The sequence below is a fragment of the Zonotrichia leucophrys genome, chromosome 1 (assembly GCF_028769735.1).
Source record: "Zonotrichia leucophrys gambelii isolate GWCS_2022_RI chromosome 1, RI_Zleu_2.0, whole genome shotgun sequence".
Classification (NCBI taxonomy): domain Eukaryota; kingdom Metazoa; phylum Chordata; class Aves; order Passeriformes; family Passerellidae; genus Zonotrichia; species Zonotrichia leucophrys.
The window spans coordinates 7,272,109-7,299,754 of NC_088169.1; the positions used below are offsets into that span (position 1 = coordinate 7,272,109).

At 41.2% G+C, this 27,646-nt stretch overlaps 1 protein-coding gene across 1 annotated transcript in view; it reads left to right on the top strand.

Moving 5' to 3' along the window:
• The first annotated feature begins 1,108 nt into the window (after positions 1 to 1,108).
• EFHC2 (EF-hand domain containing 2) overlaps positions 1,109 to 27,646 on the top strand; it is a 56,976-nt gene continuing 30,438 nt past the window's right edge. Inside the window, exons 1-7 of the mRNA XM_064703509.1 lie at positions 1,109 to 1,174; positions 8,932 to 9,117; positions 14,034 to 14,184; positions 20,648 to 20,871; positions 23,832 to 24,086; positions 25,616 to 25,726; positions 26,055 to 26,193. Coding sequence (XP_064559579.1) covers positions 1,133 to 1,174; positions 8,932 to 9,117; positions 14,034 to 14,184; positions 20,648 to 20,871; positions 23,832 to 24,086; positions 25,616 to 25,726; positions 26,055 to 26,193 — 1,108 coding nt within the window. The 5' untranslated portion in view covers positions 1,109 to 1,132. The remainder of the gene's footprint in view (positions 1,175 to 8,931; positions 9,118 to 14,033; positions 14,185 to 20,647; positions 20,872 to 23,831; positions 24,087 to 25,615; positions 25,727 to 26,054; positions 26,194 to 27,646) is intronic.

Genomic DNA, 27,646 nt, shown 5'->3' on the forward strand with positions numbered 1-27,646 from the left:
TGATGTTAATTAAGCATTCGGTAAATAATGATGTGTAATAAATATTATATAAATATATGTTATACATATATTTTATATATTGTGATACATTTATACATGATGTGGTTTTATATTATAATAAAAACGATATAAATTATATATACATATAATATTTAGATATATTTCTATACATATTAATTAATATTATTAATATTATACATATTAATTATATAGAATTGATAATCATAGATACATATTCATTATATATATATAAAAATAGGAATGGATTTATTTCTACTTTGCTACTGCTGACTCTGGGCCCACCCTGAGGCACCCCCTGCACTTGGTGGGGCTTTTGTGGAGGAACGCCGGGACCTGCCTGCATCCCCCTGGGCCATATCCCGGGATAAGGGTTCAGGATGAGGGTTTGGGATGAGGGATCAGGATGAGGGCTTGGGATGAGCGGTTCGGGATAGAGCGGTTCGGGATGGAGCCGTTCGGGACGGAGCCATTCGGGATGGAGCAGTTTGGGATGAGGGTTCGGGATGGAGCGGTTCGGGATGGAGCAGTTCAGTATGAGCGGTTCGGGATGGATGAGCGGTTCGGGATCAGGGTTCGGGATGAGGGTTCGATATGAGGGTTCGGGATAACAAGCAGTTCGGGATGGAGCCGTTTGGGATGGAGCGGTTTGGGATGGAGCAGTTCGGGATGAGGGTTCGGGAGAGGATGGTTCAGGATGGAGCTGTTCGGGAGGAGGATTCGGGATGAGGGTTCGGGATGAGGGTTCGGTATGAGCAGTTCGGGATGAGGATTCTATATGAAGGTTCAGGATGAGGTTTCGGTATGAACGGTTCGGGATGAGGGTTCGGGAGGAGGGTTCGGCATGAGGATTCGATATGAGGGTTCGGGATGGAGCCGTTCGGGATGAGTGTTCGTGATGAGGGTTCGGGAGGAGGGTTCGGCATGAAGGTTCGGGATGAGGATTCGATATGAGGGTTCGGGATGGAGCCGTTCGGGATCAGGGCTCAGGATGAGGGCACGGAATGAGCCCCCGCCGTCGCCGCGCGCCTGTCCCCGCCCCGTGACGTCACGGCCGCATGACGTCAGCGCCGCGCGGTCTCCGCGCAGCGGTGGAGGCGGTTGAGGGGCGGCCATGGCGCTGCCGCTGCTGCCGGGCTTCTCCCGCCGCCGCAACGTGAGTGACCGCCCGGGCCGCCTCCCGCCCGCCCTCCTGCCCTGCCCCGGGGCCGTGGGGGCCGCGCTGGAGGCGGTCCCGGGCGTGGCGGGGCCGTTCCTGCCGGTCCCGCAGGGGGAGGCGCTCCTGGGTGCGCTGAGCTCGCCCGGCCTCAGCGGTGGGTCCGGGTGCGGTGCGGCAGGACAAGAGACGAGGCCAGAGCTGCGCCAGGGCAGGTTTAGGCTGCACACCAGCAGGAGTTTCTACACAAAAACGCTGATTGGACATCGGGGTGGGCTGCCCAGGGAGCAGGGAGGTGGTGCAGTCCCCGTCCCTGGAGGTGTTCAAGGAGCGGCTGGATGTGGCACTCCGGGCCATGGGCTGGGTGACACGGTGATGGTCAGTCACAGGTTTGACTCGTTGATCTCAGAGATCTTTTCCATCCTCACTGATTCTGTGACCTGGCAACTGCTTTGGGGCAGTTTGAGCTCTAACAGCTCTAACAGAACAAAACTGGGAGAGAGAGATACCCTCTAAATAAGTAACCAAAAGGGCTTTGCCAGAGAGGGCAGTGACAGAAATGCTTATGTGCTGTTTCAAGGTTTCCAATACCATTAATGCAGGCTAAATATTCAAGAAGGTAATTTTATCACAGCAAACAAGAGAAGGCTGCCATTACTACTTCAAAATTTTTCATCAAGGATAGCTAGGAATTTGCTGAACACACTCTAATGTGAAGCAGTGCAAGGGGTAAGGCAGAATTCGTGCACAGCACTCCAGCTAATGCCTTCAGGAGGCAAATGAAACTATTTTAATGTTAATAGTGTTAAAATACCTGAAAGAGAATCTGTAATTTTCATGCTATAGACATGTTGTGGTCAAGGCTGCCCACAGAACATGTCAATACCCCACTGCTGGAAGTGTTCAAGGCCAGGTCAGGTGCAGCTCTGAGCAATCTGCCCTAGAGGAAGGTGTCCCTACCCATGAAAAAGGGGTTGGATCTGAATGATCTCTAAGGTCTCTTACAACACAGGCCATTTTGTGATTCTATGATAGACACCAGGCAGGTAGACACAAAGCTGCCCAGGTACAGGGAGCATGAAATTGTGTAGGATTATGTGGACTCCCAGCACTGCACAGGTGTGTGCAAACACAGGACCTCTTGCAAGCACAGCCTGTGAGGATCTTTCAAGCATCTTCTTCCCTGGAAACAGCTGGATGCTGTTGTTTTGGAAGGGGTATAAAAAAAGGTCTGGTGGTGAATACTCAGTCTCTTGCTGAGTTGAGATTTGTTTTGTTAAGGATTGGTTTTGTGTGCCACTCTTGAGGTGGGTGTATCAGCAGCACTGGAATAGGTGTGTGCCATTGGTACCTGCTGGCTGGAAGCAGAATAGCTCAGCTCAGGGATATCTGTGGCTTTACTGTTCTCCAAACTTCAATTTCACTTAATTGGTTTAATTTAACTTCACATGCTTGGGAAGAGTTACTAACACTGTTGAACACTCCATGCTGACATGCATGCAGTGAGTATGTATGAAAACTAAACATGTGAAAGCTGTCACAAAGTGCCATGAGACAACATTATAAAACCATGGCTAGGCCCTTGTGAGGGCTCCAGATTGCTCTTTTTGTCAGTCCCTGAGACACTGGAGTTAATAATGACAGCTCACCTCCACAAATGAGAAGCTGAAAATAGCATATTTAAAGGAGAAAAAAGGTGTCACTGCTATAGATAAATTGAAAAGGAAGAAAGTGTTCCCACCTGTCAGGACTGTGAGCATCACCACCAATGCCTCTTATTGCACAGAAACAACAGTGGCAAAGCATTCCCTGAAGAAGGATGCACAGGGGACAGGGGATGGTTGTTCCTATAAAGTTGTTCCAGATAAAGTATTTTGAGGATTTGAGAGGGCAAGAAAGGGAAGGATAGCAGAGTGAGAGGAGCTAACCAGTCAGGATTGCTGCTCATGGAAGGAAGTGGAGTTTTCTATTAGCATTTCCTATTTCCCTGTCCTCTTCTACGAGACTGCTGTGTGGATATTAATTCCACTCATTGCTGTTCAAGCTCCTAGTGAAATTCTCCTGTCTCTGCTCCTAATGCTTCCACCTGCCTCATCTGTAGACCCACAAAGGGCATGGAAGGGGAGTACATGTGTGCTCTGTCTGCCTTGGATGTGTTCAATAAGGTGGCTTCCAGAAAATCAGAACTTTAGGGTAGTGTTCATAATCAAAATTACAGTAGTTTGTGTACACAGAAGTCCATTCATAAAAAAAAAAAAAACCTTCCACCTCTTTTAAAACAGAAGTCCAAAGATCAGCTGCTCATCAGCAGTGTCCGTGTTTTTTGTGAGTGATGAGGAAATCTAACAATACAGATATTTTGAACAGGTGATGGAAACACAGCATATAAAAGGTTTGCTTCATTACTGCAAGAAAAACTTTGTGCATTTGGAGCCTGGACTGTGTCAGGGAAGGCACTGGTTACAACACAGGTACTCCCTTTATTAGTGCTCCTCATCTGCCTCCTGCTCTCAAAGGCAGCTGCTCCTTCTGGCAGTGGATTGATGTCCTTGCCTGTGTCAGCAGCTAACGAGGAGCGTGGCAAACACGTTTTCATATTCAGATTTGCCAAGTGCTGGCTGACCAGTGTAGTCTCTTGCCTGATGTTTGAAATCTCTTTCAGAGAGAAAATTCTGTGCTACAATTCTCCTTGGCATTTCTTAGAGAACTGGACAATAAGTTTATAGATCTCAGGGGGAAACTACATCCTTGAAAAACTGCAAAAAGTTCTGTTGCAAACTTTAGTGGCACAGCAGAAATTCCACATCTTCCTTGTTCATTGCAGCACCGTGGAGTTGCCTTCAACTGTGCTGCTGTGGCTCTGTGTTTCCTGCCTCTGAAATATTTTCTGCTGCTCTGTAACCCACAAAACAGGACATTAGTTTTTCTTGACCAAGAACATTTCCCAACCTCTTTATAAGTAATTGTGTCTGCTGTCCTTTCTTTCTCTGGCCACCTTTCCCTGAATTCCTTCCCCTACCTCCTGCCCCTCAGCCCTGCTCCCCCAGATCTGTCTGTTCATGACCCCCAAACCTGAATCTTCCTATAGCTGCCCCTTGTGGCTGCATTTTGGGCCCTTTCCTTTATCCTTCTGTTGTGTTCTCCCAGGCAGTAAGAGCAGGCCAGAATCACAGAATGGTTTGGGCTGGAAGAGACCTTTAAAGGTCATCCAGCCCATGAGCAGAACACCTTCAGGGCAACCTGACCTTGAGTATTTCCAGGGATGGGGCATCCACCACCTCTCTGGGCAACTTGTCCCAGTGTTTCACCACCCTCATTGTTAAAAATTTCCTCCTTATACCCAGCCTGCATCAGCTCTCTTTTCACTTAAATCTACAACCCCTTGTCCTGTTGCAACAGGCTCTGCTAAAAACTCTGTTCCTTTTATTCTTATAGTCCCCTTTAAAGGCCACAGTAAGGTCTCCTTGGATGCTTCTCTTCTCTGGGCTGAATAACCCAACTCTCTCAGCCTGTCCTTATAAAGGAGAGGTTCTCCAACCTCCTGCTAATTTTTCTGGAGCTCCTCTGGACCTGCAGCAACAGATCCATAGAGAATCAGCCAATAATTTTATAGATCTCAGGGAGAAACTACATCCTTAAAAAACTGAAAAAGTTCTGTTATAAACTTTAGTGGCACAGCAGAAATTCCACATCTTTCTTGTTTATTGCAGCAGCTTGGAATTGGTGTTGATGCAGCTTGCTTTGTGATGTTTTTAGAGTGACACCAGAGTTGCTGGCAATGATGTCTTACAGTGTTCCTCCTTTTCCATTTCCACTTAACCCTGAACACCCTGAGACCTCTGCAGCAAGCAGGGGGTGATAAAAGAGTTGGAAATCAGTCATGTGAATTTGACTGGCACAGTGTGTAGCATTTGCATTTATTTCCATCACTTAGCTGAAGCAGACTTTATCAGCAGCCTAGGATAATTCAGAGGTGCCACAGTTCCTCCTGATGCAGGGTTTGGGCAGGACATCCAGGGTGCAGCTGCTCTTCTCAAGGTGGGAATTACAGATGGATGCTGGGTGCAGAACTGTGCTGCCACTCCTGCCATAGCTCCTGTGGGACTGAGTTAAAAACTCTCTCTCAGTGGCTTCTGAGAGCTCACTGAGGGCTCTCCCACCACTGCAGCTGCTGTGCTGGAAGGTTTCCAGCTGAGTTTGGTTCAGCTGGAATGTGCAGCTCCCTGGGGAGTTTGCTGTGACTCCATTCCAGAGCAAGAGCACGAGGCAGCGTCCCCCGAGGACTGCAGGGGCTGAGAGTGCAGAGCCCAGAGCTGCAGTCAGAGAGCCCTGACCTTTGGATTAGTCACTACTGAGTGGAGCCTCAATAGTTTTCAGGCTCAGCACACAGAAAATGTCCAGCTTTGTTCAGCACATCCACAGTTCAGTTGAGCTGCATTAGCACAGCAGACACATTCAAGCTCCTTCCCTGCTCTCTGGAAGCTTTCTGTTAGAAGCCATTCAATGTGGAGGTGGCATGGTGTTCTGTCACTGTTTTAGGCCAGATGTGGTCTGAGTTCATTAGCTGAAGTTCCCCAAATGTGATTTTTCCCCTTTTGCGATCCTTAATTTTAACTAATCTTTGTTTAAACTTTCTGTTTTTGTTATTGTTGTTCTGTTTTTGGTTTTTTTTTTTAAGAAATAATTGCACAGATTTTGAGAAGAGATGGTTTTGTCTATGGGTCTAGGTGCTTTTTGGAAGAAGGGGGTAGGTAATTATGTGATCAGGAATCTAAAACAGTCTTTTTGTCAAACCCTAAAAAGTTACAGGAATGACACAAAAGATTCTTAGCAGAATTAAAGCTGTTTCAACATGTATTTTTCACATAAAATTTTAAGGATGTTGTGAATTTAGCCTTAAATTCTGGAAATTCCAGCAGGATCATTCCTGGATTACTTTGATGAACACTTTGCCATTCTTTTGCTGGTAAACCCCAAAAACATATGAACAGCAAATGCTTCTAGAAGAAGTTTTGAGGACATGAAAAGCTTTCCTTTGCTCAGGAAAACTGCCACCCTCACTGTCCTTTGCTAACTGTGCCTTTCTCCCTAACACATGCTCTGGTAATAGAGGCAAAATAATGAAATACTTGCTGTCCTGGAAAGTGGATCTGTTCTGTAGCACCTTCATTATAAATCAGATGTTTCTGACTAGAAAATCCCCTTTTAAAATTCAGATTGACTGTAGTTATTGTGCAGTTGAACTGATAAATGCAGAAAGCTCCCTTCCTTCCTGACTTCTCCCCAGCTTTTTCTCAGCTCTTTCTCAGAGGAACAAAATTAATTTAAAAAGAAGCAAAAGAACAAAGGGAAGTTCAGCAGCACCCAAAGGAGAGAGAGGAAACCATCCCAAGTGCAGATGTGCTACAAAGGAGGTGCCAGCCCCTGTCAGTGCCTGGCTGCTCCAGATCCAGGAGAGCAGCTGTCCTCACTTCTTGTGGGAGAGGAGGGATGGCCACATGGAGCTCTGCTCCTGATGCCTAAATGTCAGTGTCACACTGAAGCAAGGCATTTTATGTCACAGCTCACAAATCTGTGCTGATATAAAATATTTAATTTTGGGCATCATTCCTACAAATGGGACTGGTTAAATTCCTGGCTTGAGCAATGCCCCATGAACTCCTAGTCTGCATACAAGCATTTCCTTTTATTGATTTTCTCTTTTATTCAGTAACTCTTGTTCTTGGGTTATATCTTGAGGAGAAATTTTCTGTTGCCTTTGTATTATTCTTTAAATTGTGATACTTTCGGCATGCTCTTTTATCCACCTTAGTTCAAAACACTGCTTACCTTTAAAGTATCTTCTTTGGGGATGTGCTCTCATAGCTCTGATTGTTCCTAACCCCAGTATGTGAACCTTATTCCTTTGCAATAACTGTTTCAAATGGCACTGGCTAGCTCAGCTTTTTTTAACCTAAGCAAAGGTATAGGCATTGATTATCATGGTATTAAAATTAATGATTTGTAAAAATAGTAAGTATTCTTTTTCATACTGCTGTCCTTCCCAAAGTGGTGTACAACAGGATTTTAAGCAAGGTTCAGCTAAAGCAGTGATTGGGCTGTTTGTGTCAGCCCTCTCTGTTCTGTGCCATTGGATTTGGAGCACCTGGAGGCAGGTGAACAGTTCAGCCTGTGACCCCAATGTGCAGAGTTCCTGCAGGCTGGTGTTGATAATTCTGTGCCATGAGGCTGCTTCCCTGCCTTTCAATTCCTGACTCTCTCATACTGGCAGAATGAAATTACTGCTTGAGTACTCTCAGGTTTTGCTGCTTCGCTGCTTGCACTTGTTCCCAGGACTGCTCTGCTGGGTGTGTGTTTTGTTGTCTTGGAGCACTTGAACATTGCCATCATCAGAAAGGATTATTTGTACCATTTTTTGATTTATGATACTAACTTAGAACTGTCTACACCTTTTGGGGGAGTAGTGGTTTACACAAGTGCATGTGATAATCAGTGATGCCCCGTCTTCCAAACAGAGTGGGGAGGCAATTTTGTCCCCCTGCTGCCTTACTGACATGCTGCTCTGATGCTGCTGTGAAAAATTTTGCTGTCCAGCCTTTTCCTCTACCTTTGCTTTTCTCAGCCATAACATCAGTTCCCACTTCAGCCTGGTCTTCCCTCATGTTCCCCCTGCCCCAGGCTGAGGGAGGGCTCTGATGGCCTCTCTCCTCTTTATGGGCATGCCAGGGTGCAGCGCCCCCTCTCTGCTTCCCAGATAAAGTATTTTGAGGTTTTGAGAGGGCAAGAAAGGAAAGAATAGCAGAGTGAGAGGGGCTAACAAGTCAGGATTGCTGCTCATGGAAGGAAGTGGAGTTTTCTATTGGTATTTCCTATTTCCCTGCCCTCTTGTACAAGTCTGCTGTGTGGGGTCACTAGGGGCTTGCTGCCCAAGCCCAGCTCACACCAGATGCCTGTGGCCAGCAAAGCAGGCAGCTTCTGAGGAGGGACATTCCCAGGGACAAGAGTGATATTTGTGTGAGCCCAGAATCTTTTCTGTGCCACTGAAGACTGGCTCCAGCCCCAGCCAAGAAATTCAAGTGGGCAAGATGGTTTTCTTTGCTGTTGCTTGTTCCTATATTTTTAAGCACTCCATCTTTAATTGCCTGAAAAAATAGTAATAATACAGAGGAATCACTACAGAGACATTTTTTTGAAATACTCCCAGATGAAATGAATGTCTGCCTTTTGATTCAGGTCCAGCCTCTCAAAATTCAAGTGTATTCACTAGTGCAGAGGAATTTATTTGCACTCAGGGATGCAAGTGTAAATAAGATCTTTGACATGAATAAGGAGAGCAGGCTGTTCTCTGAGTGCTGCTGAACTGCTTCCATTTGTCCTCTGGAGAGCTGTAGGAAAGGCCTTTCCCCTTTACCTTTTACAGCAGTTCTTGAGGGTGATTTGATTATTTCTTTACCACCTCAATCTTTATTGCAGGGAAGGAGTATGGGGTTAAACATCTGCTACTGTCCAGTCTCTCAGCCTAGGTAAATTATTGAATATTATTCCATTTTTGTCTATAATACTGGCAAATTTGCCACTGGAAAATGTCACTTCACTTGCAGCATTCCAGTTGTTACAGACTTTTAGAGCCTGTATTAAAAGTAAATATAAAGAAACTTTTGCATGACTAATCCTCCTTGCCTGAATGGTCAGCTGCCATGGCCTTAAAAACAAAAACACAGAATTTTTTTTCTCTTTTTCTTCTGCACTTTTGACAGATTGGGGGAGAAAATTTCCACAGATCACAGATCTGTGGGTACAGCAATAATGTTCGGAGGCTGTTTGAAGATAAACCTGGAATAGGAGGTGAACCTTTACCTGGTCAGACCCTGAAAATTGGCAGCAGTGTGCATCCTGAAGCATCAGGAAGTGGTCCTCCTTCTTGGATAGCATTTGACAAGCAGGTATGTAGAAATATATATATTTTTTGATGAATAGCCACAATATGACAGAGTATAACAATGACATTCCATTAGATATTTCAGAAGATTATTTTGTGCATGCAAAAGAAGCTCCTAGATAGACAAAATAGTGGTAGTGGGTATTTTTTTTTCATTATGTTAATGTATTGGAAAATTAATATAAACATAAAAACAATCTATAAAAATGTTTCTGTATTGGGATACATCTCTTACAGGATTTAGCAAAAATAAGGGGGTGGGAAGGATATTTCTTTTTAGTGAAAATGATGACAATAAGGGAATTATTTGGCAAGCTGCTAAGAATGAATGTAAGGTAATCCTCAGTCCAGGAGAAAGTGTGTCTGGGCACTTGGGAATCATTAAACTCAGTGGAGTGCTCCATGCTTGGGATTCACTCATCCCATCATACTTGTATGCTCAAAGTCCTGTTGACTTCTGGATTTCTGTATGATTTGTTATTGTATAATTGTGTATGTCTGATACAGACACAGAAATTTAAAATTAGGGCTTGTTTTTCTTTGGTTGGTTTTGCTTTTTTGGTTGTTTTTTTTTTGTTTGTTTGGTTTGGGGTTTTTTTTGCAAGAATTTAGTGACACTTTTTAAGTTAGAGAATTATCAAATAACTGTAACCTGTGATGATAGGAATTTTGTAGTACATTGTTGTTGCTTGCTATGTTTAAATTCACATTAAATTCTACTTAGAGATGTTTTATTTCTAAAGCAAAAAGCCTACAATCAGGGAAGGAAAATGATCCAGAAAAAGGAATCATGCAGCAGATAGCAGAAATGTTGCATGACTAAATGATTATGGTATTTAAATATTGAGAAGAAAGGCAAATCTCATAGTTTTTGCTTTAAAAGAGAAGCCATGCAGGTAATTGGAGTACAATTACACATTCATTTTTGGCAGAGCAGAACTACAACAAGAAAATGTTGGGTTTGAATAGCTCACGTGCCTTTGGGTGGCTTTGCCTGAGATCCCCTGGTGTTGCTCCCAGAGCAACAGGCTTGGGTGTGACCTGCTCCAGTGTGCCCAGGTGTTGAAGCTTCAGCCAGACCTGGACTTGCTTTTCCTACTCCCTTCTTGGAGGCTGCTTCCTCCTCAGGCCTTGGATCCAAGCCTGTGGAATCAAAGGGGCTCAGTAGGAGGCAGAGGGACCTTCCAGTGTGTTGGGATCTTTATCTTGTCACAGTGACGCCCATGAAATGTTAGAAAGTCTCTTTTCCCAGCCCAGTGCTTGAAGAAGGAGTCAGAGCTCCTAATTTCTCGGTCTCAAGGTTGTTTATTGTATCTTATCTATAAAATTCTTTCTCCTGTCCAGCCGAGGTCCATCCAGCAGGACAGTCCCAGGCACTCTGCCTGCCCCCAGGGCAGTGTTATGTCTTTAAACTAAAAACTACATGTACAATGTTTACAATTACTTTCCAATACCTATCACCTATGTTAGACAGTGAGCTTCTACTCTAAACCAATCCAAAAGTGCCAACATCACAGCAGAAGATGGAGGCCAAGAAGAAGAAGAAGGAGAAAGGCTGGACATGCCCAGATCCCTCCATCTTGTCTCCTGAACCCCCATACCAAAAACCCCAAAATCTACTTTTTCACCCCATGATAACTTCACTATTATTCTACCTAAACTGTTGTGGCTTGCTGATCTTCCTATAAGGTTGGTGATTTGCTCCATGGGTCATAATCAAACCCACAGGTGTTCTGGGCTCTGTGCCAGGGTCTCTGAGCCCTCTGTCAGGGGTCTTGGCCATCCTGGACAGCCAGAGGGATGTCCTGGGTTCCCACACCAGTGAGCATCAGCTCTTGGCCTTGGCTGGTGAGAGGAGCTTGGCCATTCCTGATCTAATCCATCCACAGGGCAGTCCAGGACAGAAGTCTGCAGGTTCAGAGTTGGCCTCTGGAGGGCTCATGTGTTTGTATTAATGGCAGTTTGTTACAAGGCACTCACTCTCCAAGTAATTTAGCTTCCCCAGTTAAGAGCCTGGAATGCTGCTCTGTCCTCCAGTGCTGCAGTTTGGGACTCAGCAGAATGCACTTAATGAAAAAAGGCTTGAGTGGGTGTTTATCTTTTGAAATGTAAGCTGCTTTCTTACCACTTTGCCTGTTAACTTTCAGTAGTACCATAGCAACTGGAAGAAGGACAGGCATAAAACTTCATCATTAAGTAAGCTGAGAAGTTGTCTTTGTGGTTTCACTTGCCTAATAGGAAGCAGGTGTAAATTTAATTTCTTCTATGATTAAGTACACACACAAGGCCTCCTGGGCTTGGAATGTTATTTATAATTTGACTGCCACAGGTGCCAGGGCAAACTTTGTGGCACTTTGCAAAGTGCTGCAGAGTTTAGTCAATATTTGTTATTTTTGGTTTTCATAGGTAACATTTAATTTTTTAAGGAGTGGGATGGGAACTTTGTAGTTCTGTAGTGCAGATGAGACTCCAGGTAGTAAGTGTTACATTTTGAGTATTTTTAAGAGTAACTTTGGTCCAAAATGAAAAGTAAGTCATCTTCATTTCTATTCCTTCCTCTCCTCACACCTCCCAAATCATCTGCTTTGATCTGCAAAATTTCAGTTGCTTGCTGCATATATTTCAGTCACACACTAGCATGTTGATAAGGGTGTAAAGAGAATAAAGTGTGAGTGCAAAAGAACCTGCACAAGCTCCTCAGATGGGATAAACCAGGGCATAGGTGTGTTCTCAGAGAAAGAAATAAATCCAATGTATTAAAGATGTGACTGGGCTTGGAGTTCTGTGCAAGCAGACTGCTTTGCCTGGCTGTGTCTCATGAGACAACTGCTCTCAGAAGAGGTCATTGACAAAATAAAGAACGATTAGTGATGAGGCAGAGCTCTTGAAGAGCATTCTAGTGGGACTGGCAGAATAGGGACAAAGGGTGCAGAAGTTTCCATGTTTTGAGTGATTTCATGGGTTACCAGCAGCTGGATGAGGAATGAAATTCTGGTCCTTGTCAGCTGAAGCCCAGGATGTTCAGATTGGGATACAGTGGTTCTATCATAGCCCTTTTATGTCCCCTGGAGTGTTCAAGAGATTTATACAGGGCTCCTGGTCATTCCAGAGCAGTAGCTGGAGGCCAGGAAAGATTATTTGGTCACCAAAAATGGCACTCTGCACCAGTGTTTAGACAAAGGGAAAGAGGAAGAGATGTTGCAGGTTGATAGTTTGTGTTGTCTCTGCTGTATGTCAGATGTTTAGTCCAGTGTTTTTGTGTTTGATACATGAAACAGTGAAATCCCCAGTTAAAAACTGTGGACAAGTATTAGTTTTTAAATTTATTTTCAAGTCTGTACATTGTTCACAAACTTGCATGTTATGCTAGTTTAACAAACTATAACTGAGTTTTCTAGATTCCTTTGTGTGAAGATCTAATGCCATCAGGTTTAACAGGTAATGGTTATGTAATTTGATTATAATTTAAATTTTATTTCTCTAGTAGTGGAGGGTCACAGTGCAGGAGAGTTGATGCCAAAAATGTGTCTGTCATACTGTTCAGTGGTTACTGATATCAGTGGGATCTGAGCTTTTGAAATAATTTCTGGAAACAGAATTATTCTCATCTTGCACTTACCCTGCCTGAGAGAAGGGAATGTGACTGAGAAGTCTGAGCAGGACACAGGGTGGCTGTTGTGTGCCCCTGGGCAGGCTGCTACTTCTCTCTGCCCAGCTGTAGAAAAGGAGGTTGTTCTTGTCCATGAGGTGTTACAAAATCTCTGGATGACAGAGTACTCCTGAGTACTCCAGAAGGTACTTTGAGATTCCCAAAGGCACATGCAAAAGGAGTGCAGACTATTAACCAGTGTGTTCTGTCATGCAGAGAACTCTAATAAGCCAGCTTATTAGATTTCAGGCATTTCCAGCTCATGGTCTGCTAGATGCTTGTTGAAACATAGGGAATGGTTAAACTGACTTTTTTTTCAATGCCTCAAGTTGTGTGATGAATCAAGAGTAAAGGTAATTGCATTTATTAAATATAACCAGTGTGGAAAATTAAGTATAAATTGACAATAATTTGACTCAAATGCATTGGGGGGGCAGGATGGAAGCTGTTTTAATTAGTGCCTTCCTGCACATACTTACCAAAGCAGGCATCTTGCTAGATAAGGCCCTAGGAAGTAGATACATCTCTCATGGTCCCTTAACATTGGTGTTGGTGGTTAAAAACTGATCCCAAGAAGTGCAAAATTTGTGTAATGGTGTCTGAGTTAGATCTGGGATCTCCAGGTATGAGTGCCACTGAGCACCTCCCCTGTGAAGGGATTTTTTTTTTTGCATTATTGCTGTCACAAGAGACCATGAAGAGAAGTTGCTACACTGTGATTTCCCCACTCACTGAACTGCAGAACCAGGGAAGTTTTGAAATGCCAACATTGCACAGCTATAAATGCCTCCTGAAAAATGTCATTTCTCTCTGATAGTCTTCAGTACCATTCATTTGAACACTTGCAGGATCTGTTTAAAAAGAACTTTTTCCACTTACCTTGATGGTGAAGCCATTGCTGTCATCATGCACTGTATTTTCCAGTAATTCATAGAATAGGAGTCTAAAATTTGTTTCAGTACCTGGGAAGCTCACTGTGTTATCAGAAATGCTCTGTTTGGGAGATTTTCCAAGCAACCTGCTGATAATTTTGTATTTGATTTATTTCTTTGCTTTAGAGTTGCATCTCTGCTTACATGTTGTGATAATAAAAATGCCAAGCAAAGAATTTTATATTTATGTGCTTTAATGTGGATTTCTGTTCTTACATTTCTGAGAAATAAATCTACCTCCTGAAATCCATACATTTAGTTACTCATCACCTTTACAAGTTTATTTTGCAAAAGTGTTGGAGATTTTGCTGCTTTATATTTATTTATTGTTTGTAATAGGTGTTGTGTTTTGATGCCTATTTTGAAGAAGAAGTGCCTGAAAAACATCAAGAGCTGTATAGAATCAGACACTGTAAAATATATTTCTTCCTTGAAGATGATACAATTCAAGTGACAGAGCCTGTAGTGAAAGACAGTGGCATAAATCAAGGTATCTGTTTTTATTGGCACCTTTTTTCCTCCCCTTTATATCTCTCTTCTCTGCAGTCTTGGTCCATTCTAAAGGATATATAATGGGAGTTCTTATAGCTAAAATGGGGTGTAAATGCACAGGTATAATTGTCTTTTCTTGTTACAGATCATGGTGTGAATTCTTTTGTTGTCTTCGTTTCTCAAGATGTGGGTTTTCTAAGGCTGAAACCTCTCCCATACTCAAACATACAATTTTTTCTCTGATATGGTAGTTTGAAGTCATGGTGGTAAGGTCTTTGTCAGTGTTGTGTCAATCCTGCAAAAACAATTTGTGTTCTAGATCTCCATTCCTGAGCCTGCCTCCTCCCCTATTGGCACTGACAGGGAGTTCTGTGGCAGCAGCTCTGTAATTGTTCATGAGCTACTGCAGAGTCTCTGCCATTATTGAGGACAAGAGTCTTCTGTGCCTCTGGCTTTTGGTTCTTTTATGATTAAAGTGCCCTTGGCACAGTAATTCTTCCTTGATGCCTTTTAAGTTGAGGAGCTGCCTTGCCTCAGTGTCACAGCCCTGCTCTGGGACCAGCCTGAGGGCTTCAGGAGGGGGGTTTGCTGTGCTGATTTACTGGGGTATTACTGGACTTGGTTTATATTAAGAAAATGTGATCTAGCGGTCAACATCCTGTTGCACAGGGGGAACACAGCTGCTGCTTCTTGGTGTTTATGGGTTGCTGCCAGAATTCAAAGTTTTCAAGGGATATAATCCAGAGAAGCAGGATGTCTTGGGATGACTGCACCTCCCAGTCCCCAAAGATGTTTTGTACATTTTATACATTCTTAGCACAGCAATTTTGAAAAATAAGTTAACCATTTAACTACCCTATTCTTTTCCCAGATCAGCAGATGCTATCAATTTCTCTGTCTACAGAAAAAGATAATATTTAAAGGTGTTATGTGCATCATTACTGTTAGGACTGGGATAAATTGCCTGTGAATCTCTTAAAACAGTATTTCAGGCACTGCTGTTCCTGTGTTGAGTAGTTCCTGCCTGAAGTTTTCTAAGCTCATCAACAGGGACTGATTTTGAATGCAATGAAACCTTGTCCTACTCCTACCTGGGCAAGTGCTTTTTCATGTGAAGAAAATCATGTTGGGGCTTGTTCCCTTACCCCCAGCCTGCACACATATGTAGCATGTGGGAGGCATCACTGGGTTTAGGTTTTCCTTGACTTGTGTGCCCCAAGAGTGGGAGCAGCTGCTTCTGGGGTTTGTGGCTTAGAGGAAATGTCCACTGACAAAGGAAGTACAGAGAGTCAGAGGTGATGCCTTTGAGAGACAAGGTGGAAGCCAGATTCTTTAGAGCAGGATAAAGCAAATTCAAAGCTGATTCCTTTGAAGGAATTATTTTCATTGTTTTCATACTATGAGTTGTGCAGGCTGCCTCTTTCAGTCCTAATGTTCTTGGCAGTCTAGTCCTGTTCTTTTGGTGACAGGAAGGCTACAATTTCCTCCTGTTTCCTCAGTTGTATCTTGTGTTAATGATTCTTAGAATCACCTTTGATACTGGACCTAAAATTAACTGAAGAGTATTTGAGAGAAACAAGAATTTTCTCAGTCTTCCATGCAAGGATGTTTTGAAAGTCTCTATGAGATTGTCTGAGTACTTTATGTGGGATAAATATGTATATGCAACATATTTATCTGAGGGATTAAAAATAAATGCTCCAGGATCTCCAAAGTGCTCTTAATTTATTTGTCACTGGTGCCTATCTGGTGAAGAAGCTCTGTGTATTGGTTGTGTTTAGGAAGGAAGAAAAACTGTAGGTTGAAAGGCCCAAGGACTATTTGGAATGTGTTTGGGCTTCACAGATGATGCATAGATACAGGGCCTATACTTTATCATAAACATCTACATAAATATTCTTATTGTCCTAGAAATTAATATGATGAGGAGTGAAAGGGGTCATGGAGACACTCATCAGAAGATTCTCTACTCACATGCACTTGGAGTTTGTCTTCATAAGTGAAGACCAATGACAAAGTTATTATGTTAAAGGCTCTAAATATTTGTTGTTGAATATATGCAAAAACAATATTTCTTAAAAATATATACTAAATCATTAACTGCTAATCTTACCATTTTCAATAAAGAATTGTCCCATTTCCTCTTTTACTATAATTCTATCTATCTATCTATCTATCTATCTATCTATCTATCTATCTATCTGTCTTACATTGTTTAAATTTTTTATCCTGACTGGAATTTTTAAGTCCAAGAACAACAGGAGTGGAATTGTCTGCACTGTGGAGCTGGTAAAGTGAAGCACAAAGGAATGAAAATCTTACCCATGATCATACAGTAAAGGTCATAACAGGGTGAGGAGCTGAACTGAACTGAACTGAAGTTCAGGATCCTGACCATTTTGCTGCTCTCTGCACATCTGCTGAAATACAACTTTTCAGTTAATTAAAATTCCAGGGATTTGTAGAGGAGAGTTCAGCTGTAGGAGAGCATGGGTTGCTAAAAGGCAAACTGCACTGAACAAAAGAGCACAGGTGCATGAAGAAAAATGTGTGAGGACATCAGGAGCAGGATGGGCTCGGTCTGTGTGGGGAATTGGAGACTTGCAGTGCCAGGAAAGGGGTTGTGTAGAGGAACCGCAAAAACCAGTGATGGATAAAGTAGAATTGAGCTGTTGAAGGCAGAGGGTGCTGGTCACACTAACTTGGATGTTTGCCCTGTCAAAAAAGATGTAAACCAGACAGCTGGGATGGCTGGTTTTGGGAGGCTTCTTGGAGAGAAGATAGAGCTGTGACAGGGTAGATCAAGGATATTTTGGCTGGTTAATGCCTTGAGGCCATGGGATTACGAGTGCTTGTGCCATAACCCACAAATTAGACTTTGATGGTCTGAATGGGTGTCTGGGAATGGTGGGATTGGAGAAATGCAGTAGTTTCCCATTGTATTCTTGCAGTGCTTATGGCTTTGTGGAAAGAAATTTGGACAGACTTACAGACTGCAGGAAGATCTGGTGAAGGAACAGTGGTCAAAGAAGTTAGAAGAATTTCTAAATTGAATTATGATTTTACAAAATTAAAACAAATTGGCTTCAGAGAAAAAAAGCAAGAAAACATGTTTTTACCATTGATCAAAATCTCAAACTAATGAAGTAAATGATCTGTGGGAAATGTTTCAGTGACTTTAAAAACTGCTTTATGAAACGGGCTGCTGTACTTGGACATTAATTTGGACTTACAAGGTTGCTACTAAATAGCTGAAATTTAAACTTCATTTAATTTTGGATACTGCCTTGCTATTTGGCAAATATTAGAAGCATTAGAGGAAGTCTGTACTGAGGAGGAAACGCAGAGACCTTGAACTTGAGAAACCAGAACCAAAGCAAGAAACAGCAGGACAATCACAGTGCACAAGGCCCAAGTCAAGATAAGGAGAGGAGGACAGAAAATGTGACCACATAACAAACTCCAAATGCTGCTTCCACAGCCAGAATGATAATTACTCTTTCAGTATAAGAAAAAAACTTCTCCCATAGAGAGCCAGGCTATGTATGGCAGTTGCAAGTGTTTTGTACATATAATTCCCAGTTAACAGGACTGTGGCTGGCTGATACTGTCTTATCAAAAGGTCATTTCTGTTCCTGTGGGGATGACTGTAGCTTCCAGTGCAATCCAGACCCTGCAAGCCAGAGCAGAGTGGAGCAGCTGGCTGGTTTCCCCAAGGTCAGCCAGCTGAAAAAGAGAGTGGAGCTGCCTCCTGGCTGGGTTCCCAAGGCCGCCTGGCTGAAGAGGAAAGTACAAGTGGGAAAGTGAAGTTGCATCAGCTCCTCCAATATAACAGATTATCTAAGAGTTTAAGCCTCCCCCAAGGCCTTGAAATAATTGTGATTCTGCCATATTTGATGGTGGCCAAATCATGACCTTGCTATGTTCTGGAAGGGTGAATAAGTGAATGTAAGAAGCCTCCTTGTTTATTGGGATTAATTCTTTGTGTTGTTGTGAATAATAGTGGTAGCTTCTCCTCCTTTCTGTGCAAACAAAGCATGTACAAACTCCAGGTATTACTCATTCCTCTTCTCTCTCTAATGCACTCTTGAGCTGTGCAGAGTCAGAGAGCTGTGCTGAGGAAACTCTGGATAACATTTAATATCTTCTTCAGAGAAGAGAAGCAGCAGACAGCAAATAATTTTCTGCCCAGCTTCATTGTCAAAAGGCCTTCACTTCTAGTGAGATCTCCTTAAGCAGCTGCTGGGGTTGCCAAATAACCCAAAGCCCCGAGAGCCAAGATGATATGCCACAAATTATGGTGTGGGAGCTCAGTGCCACCACCACTGCCAGAGCAAAGCAGTACCCCAACTCCCTTTCCAAGAGCAAAGTAGAGCAGGGCCTTATCTGACCAGATGCAAATATTTAAATCAATGCTTGGTGGTGAAGTAGCATGTCCTGCTCAATAAACTGACAACCAAAGAACCATCAGGAACAGCAATCCATCCTGAGCAACCTGAAAACTGCACAGTCAGATGCTCCTTTAACAGCTTGCAACAAAATTCTAAACGAAATGTATTATTTTCCAGAAGGAAGAACAATTTTAAAATTATGAGACCTAACCCCAGCTGATCAGGTTTTATTAAATTTCGAATTCAACATTATGAAATGTACCCTCTACATGTGTACATCAGGCACAGTGATACCTAATAAAAGTAAAGGATTGCTACAGATAATATCTCTACAAGACATTTTCCATTAGGAAGGAAATTCTTCTCCCTCAGAACAAAATGGATATGTGTGTTTCACCCTTAAAAGTGATATGAAAAACAAGCTGAGACTGATTCACCAAACCTGAAGTGAATATAATCTCTGAAAACACCTCATATTAGAAAATCATCAACCATTATATTTTAGCTAGAGTGATGATTCAAGAGGATTTGCATGCTCTGACTTATCCCATTATCTGTTGATTAACCTAAGAATTAGCCAAAATCAGGCAAAATGTTTTAAAGTATATGGTTTTTAAAATCTAATGCAATGCAGTTTTAAATCTCATTAAAATGTGCTACATCCCACATTTTCTAACACCTTTCATGAGGATACATCCTAAATAGGTGTTTAATATGCTTAAGCAGATGGAGGTTCAAGTTTCTTTTACAGTCAAAGGTCAGTAACCAGCATGTTGGATTCGGTACATGTGAAACATCAGGATGATGAATGGGTCTTATATAATTATTTTAATGGGAACATAAAGTAAATCTGCTTTATTGCTTTATTCCCCTGAAAAATTAAGGATATATTTTTATTGTAGGAATTAGAACTTAACAAACAACTCTGATAATGTGGTAAAGAAAGGTATTTCATAGAAATTAGTCTACAAGGAAATAAAGTGAACAATAAAGAATTTCCATGGGCTCACCTAGGAACAAGGCCCTTCAAACACCAAAGCACACAGTGGTGTCTTTCTCTCTTCTGCTCTGCCTCTCTATCCCCTCTCTCCCTAGGACCTCTTAAGCTGGTTCTAAAATTCCTGTAAGTTATTTCTGAAATATTTGTGATATCCCTAAACCACTGAGGTAGGAAGGGATACCTTAAGATTCTCCAGTCCATTCTCCTGCTCCAAGCAGAATCAGATGCCCAGATGCCCATGTCCTTTTGAGTTTCTCTGAGAATGAGGACTTTGCAACCCTTTTGGAGAGCCTGTTCCAGTATTTGATCACCCTCACAGTAAAAAAATGGCTTTGTGTGCTCAGCTGGAATTTTGTGTCTTTTAATTTGCTGTCATGCTGCCAGTGGGCACCATGGAGAAGAGCCTTGCTCCATCTTCTTCCTTCCCTCCCATCAGGTGTCTGTAAACTTTGATACATTTCCCCCACCTCAAGTCATCTCTGCTCCAGACTCAACCTTTCCTCATTTGAAAGATGCTCCAGTCTTGCTCACAAGCAGTGAGTACTTTTGAAGCATCACCCAGTTAATCATTGAGAATGGTATTTGAGAGTTTTGGGTATTTGAGAGTTTTCAGCTGATAGGCCAGTAGCAGTTTCCTTGTCTTTTAATCTTCAAAAGGTAATAAAATTCAGTGCTGTCAGGATAACAGTCCTTTCATTTAAGGACTATGAATAACAAAATTTAAGTATTTGATTACTTTGTCAAAGTTAAAATATCTCTCTTTTTTCTCCTCTCTCTCCTCTCATTCTTTCTCTTTTGGATACTGTTTCTGTGAGACTGTTGGTTGTGAAGTTGTGGCTCTGTATTTTTGAGATGGATTCTTTGCTTCAGACCAGCAATCAGCCCAACTCACCTCTCTTGTCTCTACTTTCCATGTGCTCCTTAAGGAAGCTCAGCTCAATATCAGTTCAATGTCCCTTGATAATCAAACTTGTTTCCCTTCTAAGGCAGGTTTTTGTTCTCTAAGCCTAGTTCTGTTGGGATCCTTAGAGCAAATATTGTTTACCTCATGAATTTACTCTGTTTTCCAGGAACTATTTTACGGCGGGGCCTGGTTCCACTCCCACCTCCTAATGAGGATCAGTTCTATACTATGTATGATTTCAATATCAACGCAGAAATAACCATTTATGGCCGAAAATATAAGATTATAGATTGTGACCTGTACACAAAAAATTTCCTGAGGAAGATAGGAATCAGACTAAATCCTCCTGCCAGCCGTCCAGACGACCCGTACACCACAGAGCGGCAAAAGGTCAGGAGGGGCAGCAGTGGTGAAATAATTTCAATAAAACTTGATTTGAATGCATATTACTTATATGCATTACATACATTATTTCTTTAATATCAAATAGAAAGTAGCTTTTTCAACATAGTAAATCCCTAGAGAAAACTTGGATTTAAACATTTTGGTATGTGCCTTGTTGTACTATATACATAATTTTCTCTTGATGTGTTTGTAAACCTTTTAAAACAGAATAAAATTAATTAGGAAAAATAATATAAGCCTTTCAGTAATAATCTGAAAAGAAAAAAAGGATGTACCTATTACATGTTCTACAATAATTTACATATTCTACTTATGATTTTGCTTGAGCTAATCTAATGATAATAAACACTTTTAAAGTGTTTAAAGGATGATCTAATTGGAATTGTGGTTCCAACACACCCATGGCTTCTTGCAGTCTCCTTTCTTCTATTCATATGTTATCTTTCATCTCTACTCCAAGAAGTTTTTAACAGGTCTTTACATGTGTAAAGTAAATTCTTTTACCATACAGAGCCCAGTGTTCTGCAGTTTTAAGACTTGTGAGGCTTTATTTGCCTCCCTCTTTTGTGAGTGTATGGGATCACATGTACACAAACACACACCTCCAGAAGTCTCACTCACAACTCCTAGATTCTATGTGGATTCCCCTTTGCAGGATTTGTTTGTTTTTATTAATATTTTTTCCCCTCCGGGAATAGTAATGGGAGTGATGTTTTCTGTTGTGAATAATGACAAGCTTCCTTCAGTTCTGTTTTTCTTGATTAATATGAGTGCAAATGGCACTTGACCTGACTCTTAGGACTGCTGGCCCACCATATGCAGCCTGTTGTGACAGATCCAGCTGGTCCTCTGGAAGCAGCAAATCCTCCCTGTGTCTGTGGCATCCTCAGTGCTCCCAGGGAGAAAACTGCTGTGGGCCTCAGCAGCAGTAATGGAAGGTGACTGTGACTGAGATGTGTAAGACAATTTGCCTGTCTCTGAGGCACTCTCTGGCCAACAAGTGGATTTCTCTTCATTCATGCAGCCAGGCTTGTGCAGTCCCCCAGTGAAAAGCACATTTGTAACACATCTGGTTCTGTGTTGTGGTGACTCAGCCTGGCCATGGGTTTCTTTTTCCTTACTCAGCCCCTGTAGGTAACAGCTGTGTATATAAACACATGCTGAGTTGTCTTGATACTGTCAGACTGTGTCACCATTTTGTATGATACTGCATAACCCACTTAGGTTTTAATTTTTTTTAACCACAAGCAAAACACTCAAGAATTGGGCATATCAATCCCTAAAGAGAATGGAGAGGGAGAAAAGGTTTGAGAAATAAGAGCTTCAGAAGACCAAAATTTACAAAAATCTATGTCTTCATGTTCTCAGTTGTTGAGAAATTCCAGAAAAGTTATTTAGTAGATTCTGGCTGCCTTATGCTTTCACTTTTCAGTGAAAAAATTACCACCTAATTTGTGGAAGGTAATTTTTTTTTGATTGCTCTGGGCTACTTTGAGCAAAATTAAATTGGTTTTCATTGGACTCCTAGTACATGGCCAGAAAATGAAGGTATGAAGGAAGGAATGGGATGGGATGAGATGGGATGGGATAGAAAATGAGGCCAGTGGAAAGTGCAGTAAACCATTTAGACTCATATTTCACAGATTTACAGAACCATTTAGGTTTGAAAAGACCTCTGAGTTCATCAAGTCCAACCTGTGACCAGTCCCCACCTTGTCATCCAGATCAGAATATCACATCCATGTATTCCTTGAACAACTCCAGGGATGGGGCCTCCACCACTTCCCTGGGCATCCCCTTCCACTGCTTAAAAACCCTTTCATGAAGAAATTCCTCCTGTATTGTTGGAGATGGTATTCCATGGATGACAATGTCTGTGGCTGTGTTTTGTTGCCTATTGCATCTTCAAGGGTCAGGAAGGAAGGAAGAGAGCACTGGGAAGGTAAATAACTTGGTTCTGCTCTCGTTATTTTAAGATTTGATGCTCTGAAAGAATGGACCTTTTCTCACAGATTTTTAAGGCCAGAAGGTGTGTTAGTGGATAAAGAGAAATTTAGACAACAATATAAGTTGTTTACAGTCAACATTGTTTTCAGTTCAGACAGTTCAACTCACATTGTCTCATCAATGTCTGTCACCATTTTTCTTTGGAAGCAATTTTGTAGATGAGCAGGATTATCTTATCCCTTTTCATGCACTTTGGTCATGTGGATTTGGACTTGTGAAAAACTCTCTGTTCAGGTCACCATTTATAGATGTGAACTAACAGTACAGAAATGCAGTGCTTGGACTGGATCATCATCCTGGGACCCAGTTTAACCCAGTGCTACTGGTTTTGCAGGAAGCACCTTGCCACATGAGCTGGAAAGTGGCTTTGGTTGAACATTTGCTGTTCCTTATCAGACCCATGGGTGTGTTTTGAGAGGAGAACAAACATACTCAGTACCTGCCAACTGTGTAGCATGAAAAGTTAAAAATCTATGTTTTAAAGTTGAACGACAGAAAATACCAAAGGGAAAAGAATAAATTGATTCTTTACACCACATTATCTGTAAGAAATCATTTTTAAGGGAGTAAATCAGGAAGAGTGATGCTATTTGGCGTTCTAGTCATCTGATTACCACAGGCAGTTTCTTGAAAATATGAGCTGTACTGTAAATAATTTAACAATTCTCTGATCTAGAGGACCTTGTTGCAAGAAAAACAAGGATTAAAACCAATCCAAAATGGTTTTCATGTTTTTTTCTGAGGGTACAGCAACCCTGTAAATACTTCTCTGATAATGACATAAATCATATTTCATGTGTTGTAATGGCGAGGTGTGATTTGAAAATCCTAAACCTGTGTTCTAAGGTTAGACAGCACCATGCAGTTGTGATCCTGTTTTTAGGAATAAATAATTAAAAATACATTAATTAAAATTCTTTTAATTTCTCCTTTACCAGAGATACCTGGAGAGCACGAATCCTTTCCACCCTTATGAGCGTTTTGACACTTTGAAACAATTCCTGGAGTTTGATGGACAAGTTTTGGGGTTTTCTTGTGTGTGGAATGACCCAGAGTCAAAGCTTCCTGACCCACGGGAACTTGTTCTCCGTTATTATTTGTCTGATGACACCATTGATATCAGAGAAATTTTACCACCAAACTCAGGCCGGGATGTGGTTCCATTTTTCCTCAAAAGAGACAAGCTTCCAAAGGTGAGCAGTGAAAATTTCAAATTCTTCCACTAATTAAGAAGTATTGAATGCCTTGTTTTGAAAATCCTGTATTAAGATTGTAATGATATTTAGAAAGTGTTTTCAGAGTATTAATCATAATTGAATGATTTAGGTTTTGCACACATACTTATGTAGTAAATTAATAAGTGATGGAAAAATATCTTGAGGCTTTTCATGCTTAAACTAAAAGGAGCATTTAGTTATAGACGTGTCTTATGATTTTCTTTCTCCTATATTAATGTATTAAGGTAACTATATTAATAAAACTCTGCAATATTGGAAGACAAGAAAATTAATATTGATAAGCTTATGTAAAACTGAGGTGAATACAGATTTGATCTATGACTTACATTTGCAGACTTTGGAAAAGTCAGTTTTAGTATTCTGTAACATTATCTCTTCATAGCAAATCTGGTGTGATTTCTTAAAATTGAGTTTCTGGGTTTGGGACATCAAGCAAAGCCAATTAAAATCAATAGGATTCCATCTATAAGCTTTCTTGGGAATTAATCATGGGAAAGGCTTCACTCAGAGAAATCTTCAAAGGGTTTGTATCTTCTGTAACCTATTATGGTTGTAAAATTACTGATCTGGATACACTTCTGTATCACTCCTGACAGATCCTGATGATAGAATAACATCCGCCAACAGATGGAATGAAATACTGGGAGCCTTTTCCTCCTCTCCTTCTAACATTGATAATCTATTTGTGATACCATAGATTTACATAAGATTTTGTAATAAAAACCTACCAGCAAAATGTTACACTTTTCTCACCTTGTAAGTCCTGTATTCTGAGATGCTGATTTAGCAGTGGCTCTATGATATCAGACTCCTTCAACCACAGAGGTTCATGTTGCAATTTTAAGGACTGGCTTTTTCCTCTGGAATTTTTGAGAATGGCAGCAGAGGAATCAAAAGTTGAGGGGTCAGGAGAGGTAGTAAGACAAAGTAACTAATTTTGATTACTCTGCATCAGCAGTTTATTCATAATTTTAAAAAATGTGACATAAATATATATTAAGTTTGATATTATTGGGGTAAATTACTTCTGAAATTTTAAAACTAACAATAGAAACAAAAACACATCTTTGCCAACAAAATCATGCTGACTTAAATCTCCTCTGTTTGTGTAGTGGATAGCACCAATCCTGGATGGTCCTTTGCATGTTTTTATAATTATTACCAATCAAAATAATATCCTTTAGAGCAGATGTTGAGAATGATGTGGTACTTTGGGTATGCTGACCTTGGCTTTCTGTTTGCTTCCAAGAGAAAGGAGACTTTACCCTTGGAGAGACAGTAAGATTCTGAATGCTGTTTCTGGCATATATACATTCTGGCTTTTGGAATATACACTTTTGGCTTTTAGGTTTGGTAGTAGAATCTTAGTATTAACTAAAAATTCTCCCAGAAAATACTACAATAACAGCCAGTGTATAACAAACCTGCTGGTTCTTTCTTCACTGTCACCCATATTTCTGAAGAGTTGGTCTCTTTCCTTGCAGAATGCTCCCACTGCTCCATATCATCCAGGCACCATCACCAATTACACCCTGCTCAATGTGTTGGCAAAGCCAGGAAGAAACAAAAGCTATTACATCCGGGATGTTCTGCAGGTCAGAAATTATTGAATGCCTCCAGATGTTGAATATCTGTATCATAGATTTGTAATTTCTATGGTTGTTATCCTCTGCAACAAAGAGAGTTATTTATGAAATTGTGTTGCCACTGGAGAGTGGCTCAAATGAGAGCTACTGAGATTTACTGTATGTAAATCCCACATTTGTACAAGTGAAGGAGCTTAATTAACATGGGGTGAAATACACTTAACAATGGACTTCAAAGGTTGTTAAATCATACACTCTAAATGACCTGGGCTTTAACAAAGGTTGTGTGATTCTGAGATTTATGGAACTGCTGTATAAATGTTCCTTTTTTTATTAGACAGGAGCAGTGCGTCAGGAATTTTACAAAGACAGTGACTTGAAAATAGGGGCAGTAATTAATGTTTGGGGAAGGCAAATATTACTTTGTGATTGTGATGAATTCACTAAAGAACATTACAGGAAAAAGTATGGAATTGGTAAGTAGTGATCATTATCCTTTCCTTATGAGCATTTTTATACTTCCAAATTTAGCAGAGCTGTCTTCAAATTTTATTACTGACAAAACATGTTCATTAAAACCTTTAGCAATAACAATCTGTTGTAGGCTGTTAGCAGCAAAGCAGTAATTTTGCAGGTAATCCAGAAGGGCTTTCTGATACATTGCTCCCTTGAAAACTAGCATATAATGTATGTCTTCTGCTCCTAATGCCTTTATTTGAAAACTGCAGTGACAAAATAGTCATATGGATAGACTGGCATTTCTTCTTCTCTCCTTCCCCCTCCCATTCCAATAGCTGTGTTTGCAGTCACAAAATAATGAAGAGCATGTAGTAAGTGGATAAGTAGAATGAGCTCAATCATTCCCCCTTAAATTTCATTTTATATGGATGTTAGAATCCTCACATAATAAGATTTTCTGACATGACAGTTTTAGTCTACCACATCATTGGTTTTTACAATGCAGTTTTGTGTATTCTGGACCATTAGAGTGTGTATCTTGTGAAATTTCAGTACTAAATTCTAGAAACATTTAGCAACTATGTCCATTATGGAAAAGCATTTTGGAAATGAATAACAATAGGGGCGTTCATTTATCTGTCTTTGAGTATCTCCAGTCAGACTTGCTAATGGTTCCATCATGGACATCTTTCTGCAAAAATGACTTAGTTATTTTCTGGCAGTTTTTTCATTCAATAAATATAGCTGAGCATTCAGAGATGGTTGGAAGGATCTTACTATGACCTTTCCTTGCCATTGTGAAATAAAATGAGCAGACTATTTCTGTTACCTTGTGGTCAAATAGATGTGTGTGTATCAGAGCTTGTGTGCTGCATTGGGGGAATTAAATGGTGTAGCATTGCCATTCAAACACTAGATTTACTATTTGGCAAAATATTTCTCATTAGGACTTTTTCAACAATACCCTGGCATGTCTGTACCAAAGTAATCCTGATCTTGCCAGTGTGTGAGGAAGCCACATTCAATGACCATGGTATTACCTGTAATAATAGCAATTTTAACTCTAGAGATGCAAAATAGGGGCTTCTGCTCTGGGAATTTCTTCAGCCAAGACCACTGCTGCTTTTTGGCAGCAATATCCTCTGTCTGAACAAATTATCCCAAACAGAGAGTGGGGATTTCTTACTCAGGGCAGGCAATAAATGAAATGCAGCTGACCATCCTGGATCAAACAACCAAGTGACACACAAATGCAAAGGCCCTTCCCCTCCCTAATGCTGGCTCAGTAATTACTGCTTATGTCTCTGGATGTTGAAAGTTAGGTGGTTTGCAAGTTAGGGGAATTCAGAAGTTGCTGATGTGCAGAATTCTAGAAAACTGTAGGTGGTCTAGTCTGTTCCTGTTCTGCAGTAAAGGAGATTTCTTTGCCTCCTGAGGTATCTTGTCCTAACCTCATAGTTTAAAATGCTG